This window comes from Gallinula chloropus, assembly GCF_964237585.1.
Source record: "Gallinula chloropus genome assembly, chromosome: 1".
In the NCBI taxonomy this organism is placed as follows: Eukaryota; Metazoa; Chordata; class Aves; order Gruiformes; family Rallidae; genus Gallinula; species Gallinula chloropus.
Genome location: NC_140085.1, coordinates 3,366,506 through 3,378,533, shown reverse-complemented (window position 1 = coordinate 3,378,533; position 12,028 = coordinate 3,366,506). Strand labels below are relative to the sequence as shown.

Sequence of the window (12,028 nt, the reverse complement as noted above, 5' to 3'; positions counted from 1 at the left end):
TTTTGACATGGTGGTTTGGAAACTTTTGCCTCAAGAAGCTTGTCACCTATAAATTGCTGAAGGTTTGGAGAATATATAATAAGAAAGATGAAATTAAGAAACAAGAAATGCCCTGTTCATTTTTTTTTTCTCAATTTTCTTCTACCAACTTTTATTTGGATAAACAATCCAAATCTTCTAGAGAAGAGAAGGCTGTGGGGGGACCTCGTTGCAGCCTTTCAGTCCCCAAAGGGAGCAGAGAAACAGGAGGGGAATCAACTTTTTAAAAGGGTAGATAATAGCAGGACAAGGGGGAATGGATTAAAGCTAAAGAAGGGAGGGTTTAAATTAAATATTAGGGGGAAGTTCTTTACAGAGAGAGTGGTGAGGGGCTGGAACAGGCTGCCCAGAGAGATGGTGGATGCCCGTGCCTGGAGGTGTTCAAGGCCAGGTTGGCTGGGGCCCTGGGTAACCTTGTGTAGCTCCAGGGCTAGAGGTTGGTGTCCCTGCCTGTGGCAGGGGGGTTGGAGCTCTGTGACCCTTGGGGTCCCTTCCAACCCAGACCATTCTATGATTCTATGATTCTAAACAATGCTGGAAGAATATGTAGATAGAAAGATGCAGTTCAGTGTGTAGTGCTCCTCTATTTTTAGTATCCAGCCTCATGATGTGAAGGCAAAACCTCTTTAATTCCTTATTGATGGCCACCCATACCAGTGCAAATTGCTGCTGCTGGGTGGTGACCTCCCAGCTGGGACAAAGTGGGTGGAGAATGGTCAACTTGGTGCATGCAGCCTACACAGCAGCACTGCAATAGTAGGTGCTTTACAAACCAGAGAGGGACATTTGAGTTAAAGACACAAATCCCTTGCCTGACTTCTTGATGAGTAGATAAACAGCCCATGCCCTTTTGAGGGCCCTCACAGACCAGAACCACATCTTGTGCCAGTCGTGCAAAGTGTTTGTGGCTAAGCTTTCAAAGTTGTGATGAACCATTAATTATTCACAGCAGCCTTCATAAATGTTGCAAAGCATGTTTACAGTAAAACTCAGCCTCCAGTCTGTTTACTGTTTCCTTGCTGGTGAAAGGTGATGGAAACTGCAAGAGGGTCTAGTGAACCTGTAATATGCTGAAGAGGAAAGTGAGGAAAAGAAGCCAAGAAATCTTCTCTACCTTTCTAGGGGCTCATCTACCTTTCTCTGCTCCCTAGCACTTTACTTTCCTCCAGTTCCTCCTCAACACTATCTGTAAAAAAGCTTCAGTCAGAGCTGTCTCTAACGTGACCTCAAGGTGCATGGCAGCACCTTGGTTCCCACTTCATTCCTCTTAGGGACCAGAGCATAGCAAGATGTTACTCAGATCCAGTTTGTGTGTCTGGGTTTCATAGAATCAAAGTATCATAGAATCTCCTGAGTTGGAAGGGACCCACAGGGATCATTGAGTCCAACTCCTCACTCCACAGGGCCAGCCAAGTCAGAGCATGGCACTGAGGGCATCGTCCAGATGGTTCTTGACATCAGCCCAGCTTGGTGTTCTGACCACTTCCTTGGGGAGCCTGTTCTGGTGCCCAATTACCCTCTCAGGACAGAACCTCTTCCTATCACCCAACCTAAACCTCCCCTGGCACAGCTTCATGCTGTTCCCTCAGGTTCCATCCCTGGTCCCCAGAGAGAGGAGATTGGCACCTGACCCTTCGCTCCCCCTCAGCAGGAAGGCACAGACCCCCATGAGGTCTCTCCTCAGCCTCCTCTTCTCCAGGCTAAACAAACCCAGAGCCTTCAGCCTCTCCTCATAAGACTTCCCCTCCAGACCCTTCCCCATCCTTGCTGCCCTCCTCTGGACCCTGTGCAATAGTTTCATGTACCTCTTGTCCTGTGGCACCCAAACCTGTACCCAGGACTCAAGGTGAGGCCACCCCACTGCAATGTAAAGCAGGACAATCTGATCCCTGGACTGACTGACTGGCCATGCAGTGATGGATGCACCCCAGGATAGGGTTGGCCCTCCTGGCTACCTGTGCACACTGCTGGCTCGTGTTTAACTTGCTGTCAACCAAGCCCCCCAAATCCCTCTCAGCACAGCTGGCCTCTAGTCTCTCATCCCCCAGGCTGGATGTGCAGTCAGGGCTGCCCCTTCCTAGGGGCAGAATCCATCACTTGCCCTTGTTAAACTTCATGCTGGTGGTGCTCGCCCAATTCTCTGATCTGTCCAGGTCTCTCTGTAAGGCTTCTCCATCCTCAAAGGAATCAACAGCTCCTCACAATTTGGTGTCATATGTAAATTTGCTTAAGACACCCTCTTGTCCTGTGTCCAGGCAGCAGGAGGGGAAAGTTGGAAAGGAGATATGTAGCAAATGTGTTCCTGGTACAAGGGTTTTCGGAGCAGACCCAGAAGAGATGCAGTCAGAGTAGCCCACATCACCTGCACTGAACCATAATATTCTCATCCAAAGCCAGAACAAAAGCAAACTTGAGTTAAAAAGGGAAAGGAAATTTTTATCTTGATTGAAAGACTGGCAACAATCACAGCAACAAACCAAATAATGTAGAAAAGAAAAGAAATTATTTTCTTTTAAATCATAATAAATTTCATTTCAACCTGCAACCCAATGCTTTGTTTCCCTTTTGGCTCATTGAAATCTCTAATGAAATTTGCATTTTTGATCACAGATGAATTTAAACCAAACTAACAGCATTCTGAATTGAAAAGTTCTGTCTAGAAGACCTGTTCTAGCATCTCTAAACTAAGCTACCTCTTTTTTTTTTAAAAAAAACACTGAAATTAAATACTCTGGTGAATTCAAAATATCATCTCTTCCAATTCTTGCAGGAGAGGGATGAACCTATTGGCTAAATTTTACCATGTTTCTGCTTCAAACCTTTTGAAAAGCAATTTTCCAGAGGATTTATTATACATCACAAAGTGATATTTATCTCCCATGCAATGCCCTTCATTTTTCAAACATCTTCCTTCCCTTAAAGCTGCTGCCCACCACTTCAGGATGCCAAGGCATGTTATGATGCCTGGAATAACATCTCTACCATCCTTGCAGAAATATTGAAGGAAACCAAACCAAGCCAACAAACACATCTCCTGCTATGAAAGCAGTGGACTCGAGAGAGAACATGTGATGGGCAGGCTGGAGAGAATCTGTATTTTCTGTGTCTAGCACAAAGGTATTGAGGTATTCAGCAGAGAAAACCCTGTTGACTTCACGCTCATGCACGGCTGGGATAGTTGGCAGCCAGAAAGCCAGCAAGTGGAAGGAAAAGCTGTCACAGATGGACACGGATGATCAAAATCAGACAGGAATTCCAAGAGTAGCAAAGGTGATACTCTGAAGTGTAATGTCCTGGAAAGAGCCCTTCTGCCTGCCTAGTGGGGGTTGTCTCAAGGTGTTTCTTTGCCCCCACTACGGCAGCACCTGAGTGACATCAGAAAAAAAGAAAGAGCAGAGAAATCTCTGGAGCTGGAGGGGGAAATCCAAGATATTTGCATTCATTAGCAATTCTCTTCACTCTAAAAAAAATGCTTGGGCATGTGAATTATCTCCGAAAAGACCCATTCCCTTGCAGGAGTTGAGAGCTTTTGATTGGAACAAAGAGAGCCTCTCATCTCAAACCTGCAAAGATCTGCACAGATCAAGGCCAGGGAATGCTTGCATCTCCCCAGCAAGGGGCCTTAGAAGAATAAGCAGGTCTCTTGGACAAGGAGCATCAGCAGAAAGGGAGAGAGCGGAGCAAAAAAAAACCCAGTCAAGTGTGCAAGGTATGTTGGGCTCAGCACCTCTCTTCTGGGGCAAAGCAACAGTCTCAGGATGAACTTGCACCAGTAGTGGTGCAGAATCAGGCCCGGAGCCCCTCTAACTGCCTTGCCAGCTGATGTCCCAGACAGACCGTGCAGCAACCCAATCCAATAGCCCCAGCAGTCTCTCTAAAAAGAGGAGTGGAGCTGCTCTCTGAATGCCATCAGCCCACATTGCTGACTTCAGACAGCCTGCTAAGGACAGCCATTCACAACAGGAACCCCTTTCCTCCTCTTCTTTGGACTTATCTAACAGTTGGGGCTGGAGATACAGAAAACTGCCTGGGTTGGGGGAATTGCTTGTTGCAGGGCAGTGAGGGGAAGTTGTGTGTGTGATCCCACTGCTCACCATCCTTAGGGACTTTTGGATTCATCTCCAAATTCCTCATAGCTCCGTCATTTTTCCAAAGGATCTATCCTTCCCACTGCCAGACACATGGTGATGTGCAGTGGCAAAAGGAAGCTGCATAAAACAAACCCATGGAGGGTTGTGCACTCAGAGTAACAATAAGTCAGATGCTGTGTCTGAGGTTTAAGTGATATTTGGTCTGACCTGAAGGTAGTGACCCAAGAACTGCATGGCTGTGCAGACCAGAGCTCTAAGAGAGCAGACATCTGTCCTGAGCCCACCTCTCCAAGCATGAACACTAGGGTGAGATCCCACATCATTTCTGCTATAGGACACTAGTGCCTTGGAGGGTTTGGAGAGGTGGTGGCAGGGTGAGCATCACATGAGGGAAAAGAAAGTTATTAGGAAGATTTTTTATTTTTTCCTTTTTCTTTTCTTTTTTAACTTTCCTGTATGGCATTTTTAACTATTAATGAGGATTTTCTGTACTAATTTAGACCATGGCTGCACGCAACTGTAACTGGACTAATAATCTGGACTATTATTAGATTGTTAAAACATTAATTAGGCTAGCTATTTTTGCTCATAACAAGACTGTGTGAGGAAATAGAAGGAACAACTTGGTGCACTCAGGACAGCTATGAACTACTCAGAGGCTGAATCTGATCTAGGACAATGGATAGATACAGCATAGGGGACCAGGGCCCAAGGACCTTCAGGGCCAAGAAGAACTTCTTGCAGGTGCTTACCATGAAGTAGTAGAGCTGTGAAGACCTGGCCATGAATTCTGGTTTGCACTCAGCCACGCAGATCTCCACGAATCCAGCATGCTGGCTAGGCTTGGCCTCCCCCATCTCACATACTATCCTGTGGAGAAAATATCAACCAGAAGCAAGGTTTGAGAGATTGTTTCTTGGTCTGGGTAAGATGGAATTGGACCAAACAATCCACACTGCTGGGGAATGGACTGTAGACTAAAGCCATCTTTCTCTTTTCCAATCCAGGATCCAAACTGTGGGCTGTTAGTCTTCAGGGAGTGGCAGCTTTTGGCTGTTGTCAGTTGGTAGGCCATGTTTAGCTGGTGTAAATAGACATGGCTTCAATTAAACATACAGACCAATGCAGGTCTGAGGTCTGAGCCCAGAGGTTCCTCTGCCCTCCAGCTTTGCACGTTTTGCAGCTGCAATGTTGAATGATCACTCCCACAAGAGGTAAGAGGCTTCTCAGGGCTGCTGCCCCACAAACTGAACACCCTTGTGGTGGCTGTTAACGTGAAAGATGAAGGATAACCCTAGGGCATATGCCATGAGGGTTAGCTAAATATGCAATCCAAACCCAGCAATAAATGGATTATTAGGTCCTTGAGTGGTAAGTGAGGAATGGCATCTTCCATTGGTCACTTCCAAGGTTGGGTGGAATGGACTGTTTAGAAGACCCTACAGGTAACAATGACTGTTATTAGGTGTGCTGTGGCCCACTTTATGCCTCATATACTTACTGTTCTGCTGGGATGTACCCTTCCACCAGGGGTTTGCACTCCACTCCAGCCACTTTGACGTGAAATGCAATATCTTTGAACTCCAGCCCCAGATTCTCCCCACGGATGGTCACTTTGGTCCCTCCTTCACGAGGGCCTGTCACTGGATTGATCTGGAGAAACAAGAAGGAGAATAATCAAACCACCTATGTAAAGATCATCCTCTCAGTTGAAAGAAGAGGTAGGATCAGGTCTCTTTGTGACCACTAGAGACACCCTAAAATACAAAGGCTGAACAACTGAGGAACAAGCTTACTCCAGATTCATCACTGGGTCCAGACCCCTTGCAAATAAATATCATACCCATCCCAACCCCAGAGTATACAAAGTTCTGGCACAGCTCCCATTTACTCTCTTTTTGACTACTTGCAAACAATTCAGATATGAGTAGATGTTTTCTAGGTAGGAGCAAGGGTGGAGTAGCTGAGCTTTGCACTTTATAGATGAGCTATGGAGAGGCAAGAGTGAGTCACAGTGGAAAGAAATAGGAGAAAGAAAAATAAAGGGACACAAATGGCTTGTCAGCCACTTTAAATCATAAATTCCCAGCTCAAAGCACATTGAGTTTTTTGATCTGTTCTGGAGGTAGGTATTGGTCATGCATCCAAACTCAGCTGAAAAGGGCCATGTGAAAAAAAACAGCCAAGACACAACAGGAACAGCATGTCAGATTAGGTATGGAGTAGGTGGGCAGGAGATGAGAGAGGGGCAGCAGCTGCTGTCTGCCAATACATATTTCTGAAGGAGCTGCAGGTGCATTCATGAGAGAGCTAGGGTCAGGGGAAGGGCAGGTATGGGATCATGGATGGCTTATCTGTGGGATGGGAGACCTCTGAGATGCAGGATGAGATGAGTGGTTATCCCAACCAACCTGGTGGTTGTTGGCATGATGTTTTCATCTCAGTCCAGACTTCACCAGGCACTGTCAGGTGTAGGATTGCTGGTTCTTGCTCAGGAGCGGCTGTGTTGGGCAGCAGAGCCAAAGCACCATCCAGACTCTAGACCTCACCTCACCCTGCCCTCAGAGCTATCTCTGTGCAATGTTTCTGGCCCATAAAAAGGGGGCATGTGTGCAGGAAAGCACTCTGCATCACATCCATTACCCTTGTTCAGAGCCAGGTGGAAATTAGCATTGGACTTCGACATTAAACCAACATGGAAATCATAGGGTTGGCCCTTAATTATCTCAGTTCTGCCCTTCCAATTATTCACCATGCCCAAATGCTTTGCCATTCAACTGGCTAGTTGAAAGGGGCTTCAGACATTGCTTTCAAAGGGTATTCCCTGCTGCCCATTCAGGATGCCATGGATGCCATCTGCCAGCATTGGCAAGGCTCTCTCCTCAGTCAATAAGGGGGAATTCCATGTCTGAGGTCTATACCCGCTGGTCCACAGCTCTGCCAACTGGGAATCTAGGGCTGGCAGCTAGATCCTTGCATACCAGTAGGACTGGCAGGGAAAGTTGAGGCACTGGCATGAGCAGGGCTGCACTTGACTGCTTCCCAGCACTGAGTCTGGCACCAGGCTTAGCCTAATTTCCACCCAGAGGCCAATTTTAGAAGGTCCATCTTTAATTAAATGAGAGAGACCCTGGCACCTTTAAGGGATATTTTATTTTAGGAGATTTAATTTTAGGTGTGGTGAACCACCTCCTGAATGAGTTTGCCTTTGTTCTGACTATACAGGGAACCAACAGTAGTTACAATTTTAATAGCACAGATAATCACAGACAAGTGCTCAGACCTGTGGGGTTGTGTAGCATAGACACAACCACTGCAGCACAAGATCCCTGCAGCAGCCTGGTCTCAGGTCCAAAAACCAGATAAATACCACTTGAGCCAAAGAAAGCATATCTACAGCAGACTTATTCCTACTCCAAAAGCCAAGAAGATACTTAAGTCATGAAAAGAAAATAGCACATTCATAAATCTGACAGGTGGAATGATTATTGGGTTGGCTGAAGATTTGACCTTTGGATGGTTTGTGGTGATGAGATTGATAGACAAGTAGAAAATGGATAAAAAGAGAAAGAAAGACAAGGACATTTGTGGCTATTTTCCAGGAAATTAGGACAATGTCTTACAAAAATGAGAATGAAAATGAAATTTCTATTCCAAGAGAAACTAATACTGATTGTCTCAGTTGGGGACTCAGCAGTGAAAACTATTTTCTAAAAATGGCAATTCCAAAATATTTTCACTCTGAATCATCAATAAATATCTATTCAGTATCCATTCAGTTTTCTGGTTGAAATACTTATTTTGCTGACATCAGTTACTCTGCTCCTGCAGTATCTGCTCACTTTATATGAAAGATGCTGGAAGGCTAGAATATAGAGGATCACAGAATAATCATTTAGGTTGGAAAAGACCTTTGAGATCATCAAGTCCAACTGCAAACCTAGCACTGCCAAATCCACTACTAAGTCATGTCTCTAAGCCCACATCTACACATCCTTTAATTACCTCCAGGGATGGTGACTCAAGGACTTCCCCCAGGCAGCCTGTTCCAGTGCTTGACTACCCTTTCCTTTTCAGTGAAGAGATTTTTTTTAATCTCCAATCTATACTTTCCCTCATGCACCTTGAGGCCATTTCCTCTTGTCCTATTGCTTGTTAATTGGGAGAAGAGACCATCCCCCACCTGGCTACAGCCTCCTTTCAGGTAATTGTAGAGAGCGATCAGGTCTCCCTTTAGCCTCCTCCAGGGTAAACAATCTCAGTTCCCTCAGCTGTTCCTTGTTCTCCAGACCCTTCACCAGCTTAATTTCCCTTGTCTGGATGAACTCCAGCAGCTCAGTGTCCTTCTTGTAACAAGGAGCCCAAACCTGAACCCAGAACTTGATGTGTGGCTTCACCAGTGCCCAGCACAGAGGGACAGTCACTGCCCTGGTCCTGCTGACCACACTATTGGTGACACCAGCCAGGATGCTGTTGGCCTTCTTGGCCAGCTGAGGACCAACACCCCCGGGTCCTTTTCTTCTGGGCAGCTTTCCAGCCACTCTTCCCCATGCCTGTAGCATTGCCTGAGGTTGTTGTGCCCCAAGTACAGGACCCAACACTGAGCCTTGTTGAACCTCCTACAGTTGGTCTGGGCCCATCAATCCAGCCTGTTCAGGTCCCTCTGCAGAGCCTTCCCACCCTCGAGCAGATCAACACTCCTGCCCAACTTATCATCTGCAAACTTAATGAAGGTGTTCTTGATCCCCTCATCCAGATCATTGATAAAGGTATTAAAGAGAACTGGCCTCAGTACTAAGCCCTGGGGAACACCACTTGACCACCAAATGGATTTAGATCCATTCACAACTCTCTGGGCCCAGCCATTCAGCCAGTTTTTTTACTCAGAGAAGTGTATGCCAATCCAAGCCATGAGCAGCCAGCTTCTCCAGGAGAATGCTATGGAGAACAGTGTCAAAGGCTTTTCTGAAGTCCATGTAGACAACATCCACAGCCTTCCCCTCATCTGCTAAGATTAGTCAAGCAGGACTTGCCTTGCTTGAACTTATGCTGACTGGGTCTGAACACATGGGTATCCTGTACATGCCATGTGATGGCACTCAAGATCACCTGCTCTATGACATTCCCTGCCACCAAGGTCAGACTAACAGGCCCACATCCTCCTTTCAACCCTTCCTATAGATGAATGTCATTTTGGCTAACCCCCATTCATCTGGGACCTCCCCATTTAGCCAGGACTGATGATAAATGATAGAAAGTGGATTGGTGAGCACTTCAGCCAGCTCCCACAGTACCCTTGGGTGGATCTTATCTGGTTCCATCACCATACCAAATGCAATCTAATACATACTCAAAGTGAAAAAAGAAAGATAAACTAAAATTCCCATATTTTATTTCCTTATGTATTAGACACACTTTATAGGAGAACTGAGCAACCCATGGAATATTTCCTTCTGTTTTGTGGTATTAAACTTACCATCAAATGGGTTTTACTTGTTCTAGTAAGGTAGGTGTCTTGTAAGCTGTGGTTAATTAAGGCTCACCTATGCTTGGAAGAGCTTGCTAGCATTGGCAGTACATTTCATAGCAGGTCAAAAGAGGATTTTTTTTTTTCTTGTATGATTAATATACCTTGAATAAATTAAGGTGTATTGCTGAAGAAGAACATCTTACTAGAAAAGTCCTTTTCTTTAGAACTAGAGAGAAGTTTGATACAAAAGTTTCATTGCAGAAGTCGCAAAAAAAATCAGTGGAAACATTATCATTCCAGTTCCACCTCCATCTAAAGCACATGGGTTTTAAAAATCTTTGCTAAGACTCAAAAAAGCATCAACAAGAAACTTCCAAATGGGAAGCCAGCAGAGCATCACTGAACCCCTCCCAGTTCCATTTTTAATTCATAAACTCCAGCTTCAAAACCCACTTATTTCCTTAAAACAAAAGGGCCTGAGATTCCTTCCAGGAGCATGTGAGAGATTTTTTTTGACCCCAGCTAATTGCACTCCCTCAGATGTCTCCAAGAAGAAGGTGTTACCATGCTGTTTTCACCACAAGAGAGAAGGAGCCTGTTTCTATCACAGGTGCAAAAATGTGGAACGAGACCTGTCAGTTTTGAGGAGGAAAACAACAAAACAAAAGCTGCCAGGAAGCCTCAGCTCTCTCTTGAAGACCCAGAGCTGCGACACCGCATCACAATTTACGCCTCCTGCTCGTATCAGCCTAATGCTGCGGCTTGTCACTCTTAAAGGAGGTTTTGTGGCTCAGCGGGTCTGTAAGTCCTTTAATTTCACTGAGTGGCAATATAAATGCAAGAGGTAGTAAATAAGTACCAGTTATGGGAAGATCTGTGCTTGGGGTGTGTGTGTGCCTGTGCAAGTGTGAGTATACGTGTTGTTTCTCCTCCTTTGCCTGCACAGGTACCTCCCTGGCTTCTTGCCCGCATATACATGCTCTTACCAACCATTCCAGTCCTGCCATTAGCTGCAATATATATCCAGTCACTTGAGATTACTTCCATGCTAATGGCTCAGAAAAAGACTTTCCAAGAGCTACTTAGGATTGCACCAGACAGTTGGAATATTTCATGAGCGAATATTGCAATGATTTGTTCGAGCTTTGGGAGCTGTTGGAGGAAATGCTGGCAGAATTAGAAGTATGTCCCCTCTGGAGCTGGAGGGTGGAGAGTGAGTGCTTTGCACTTCAGAAAGAGACTGTAGATTCAGGGTTGAGAGCAAAGCACGGCAGACTAATGTGGATGGACCTTCAGAACATCATGTTACTCCATCGTTGTGTCCTTGTGTTCTGGACTTCTGCTTTAATTGGTCATCCATCAGCTACCTGATACCAAATTCAATGAATCTTTACTAAATTTCTGAAAAGTCCCCAATGTTTGAGAATCTGAAAAGATTCATAAAAGGTTTCCCCCAGCTCCAAATAATTTTCAAGGCCTCAAAACTGCTATTTCAGATGAAGCTGCTCATTCTATCTATCTCTGGGTTTTTTTCACAGCTTCAGGTGGTTCAGGTGGGCTCAAAATTAGCAGCCCCAGACAAATCCAAGTGCTGTGGAGACCTCCACAGCCGTGAACACTTCCCTGGGGAGCCTGTTCCAGTGCCTAATCCTCCTGTCAGTACAGAACCTGCTCCTAACAGCCAACCTAAACCTCCCATGGCGCAGCCTCATGCTGTTCCCTCAGGTTCTATCACTGGTCACCAAAGAGAGAAGATTTGCACCTGCTCCTTTGCTCCCCCTTGACCTTTCTCTCACTGATCCAAAGACAAATCAGGAAAATAAACCAAGGAAAGGGTATAAGAAAGGAAAGGCTACTTGCAGATCCATGACTTACATCTGTGATCTTGGGGTTGGTGCACTTGCCCTTGGTGCTGGACAACTCCAGCCACTGGCTGTCCTGGGCTGGGCAGTGCTGCTTCAGTGTGCACTGGTTCTGTCCCACACACCAGCCACACTCGAAGTCTGGGTCAGCTTTCAGGCACAGTCCACAGCTGTCCCTCATGGCCCCACACTTGTACAGGTGAACTGCAGGGACAGGAAAACAGAGAGGACTTGAGAGATGCAGACAGCATGGGACAGCAGTGGGATGTTCGAGGGTAGAATGAGGAGCAAGAGAGGGGAAGGTATTCTGGGCTGCTTGTGCCAAAGGAAGTTTGGGACCTCTCTAGGTGGGGAAATATTCATGGGACATAATGGTTACATCCTTCTGAAATAAAATGCATTTATCAGCATTCATCCTCCATGAAAGACAGTTTTGAAAGCTGAGAGCAGAAGGAAGGATGCTGTCCTCAGTATGGTTGGGGAGGAAAGGTGCTTGCACAGTGATTCGACCTCAGTCCCTTTTTCAGAGACCGTGTAAATGTCATACAGTGCCACCTACAACCAGT

At 45.8% G+C, this 12,028-nt stretch overlaps 1 protein-coding gene across 1 annotated transcript in view; it reads right to left on the bottom strand.

Annotated features, from left to right (window-relative positions):
• PLXNA4 (plexin A4) overlaps positions 1–12,028 on the bottom strand; it is a gene marked incomplete at both ends in the record, with an annotated part of 461,339 nt that overhangs the window by 64,952 nt on the left and 384,359 nt on the right. The window contains 3 exons of the mRNA XM_084267731.1: positions 4,883–5,000; positions 5,632–5,783; positions 11,476–11,666. Coding sequence (XP_084123857.1) covers positions 4,883–5,000; positions 5,632–5,783; positions 11,476–11,666 — 461 coding nt within the window. The remainder of the gene's footprint in view (positions 1–4,882; positions 5,001–5,631; positions 5,784–11,475; positions 11,667–12,028) is intronic.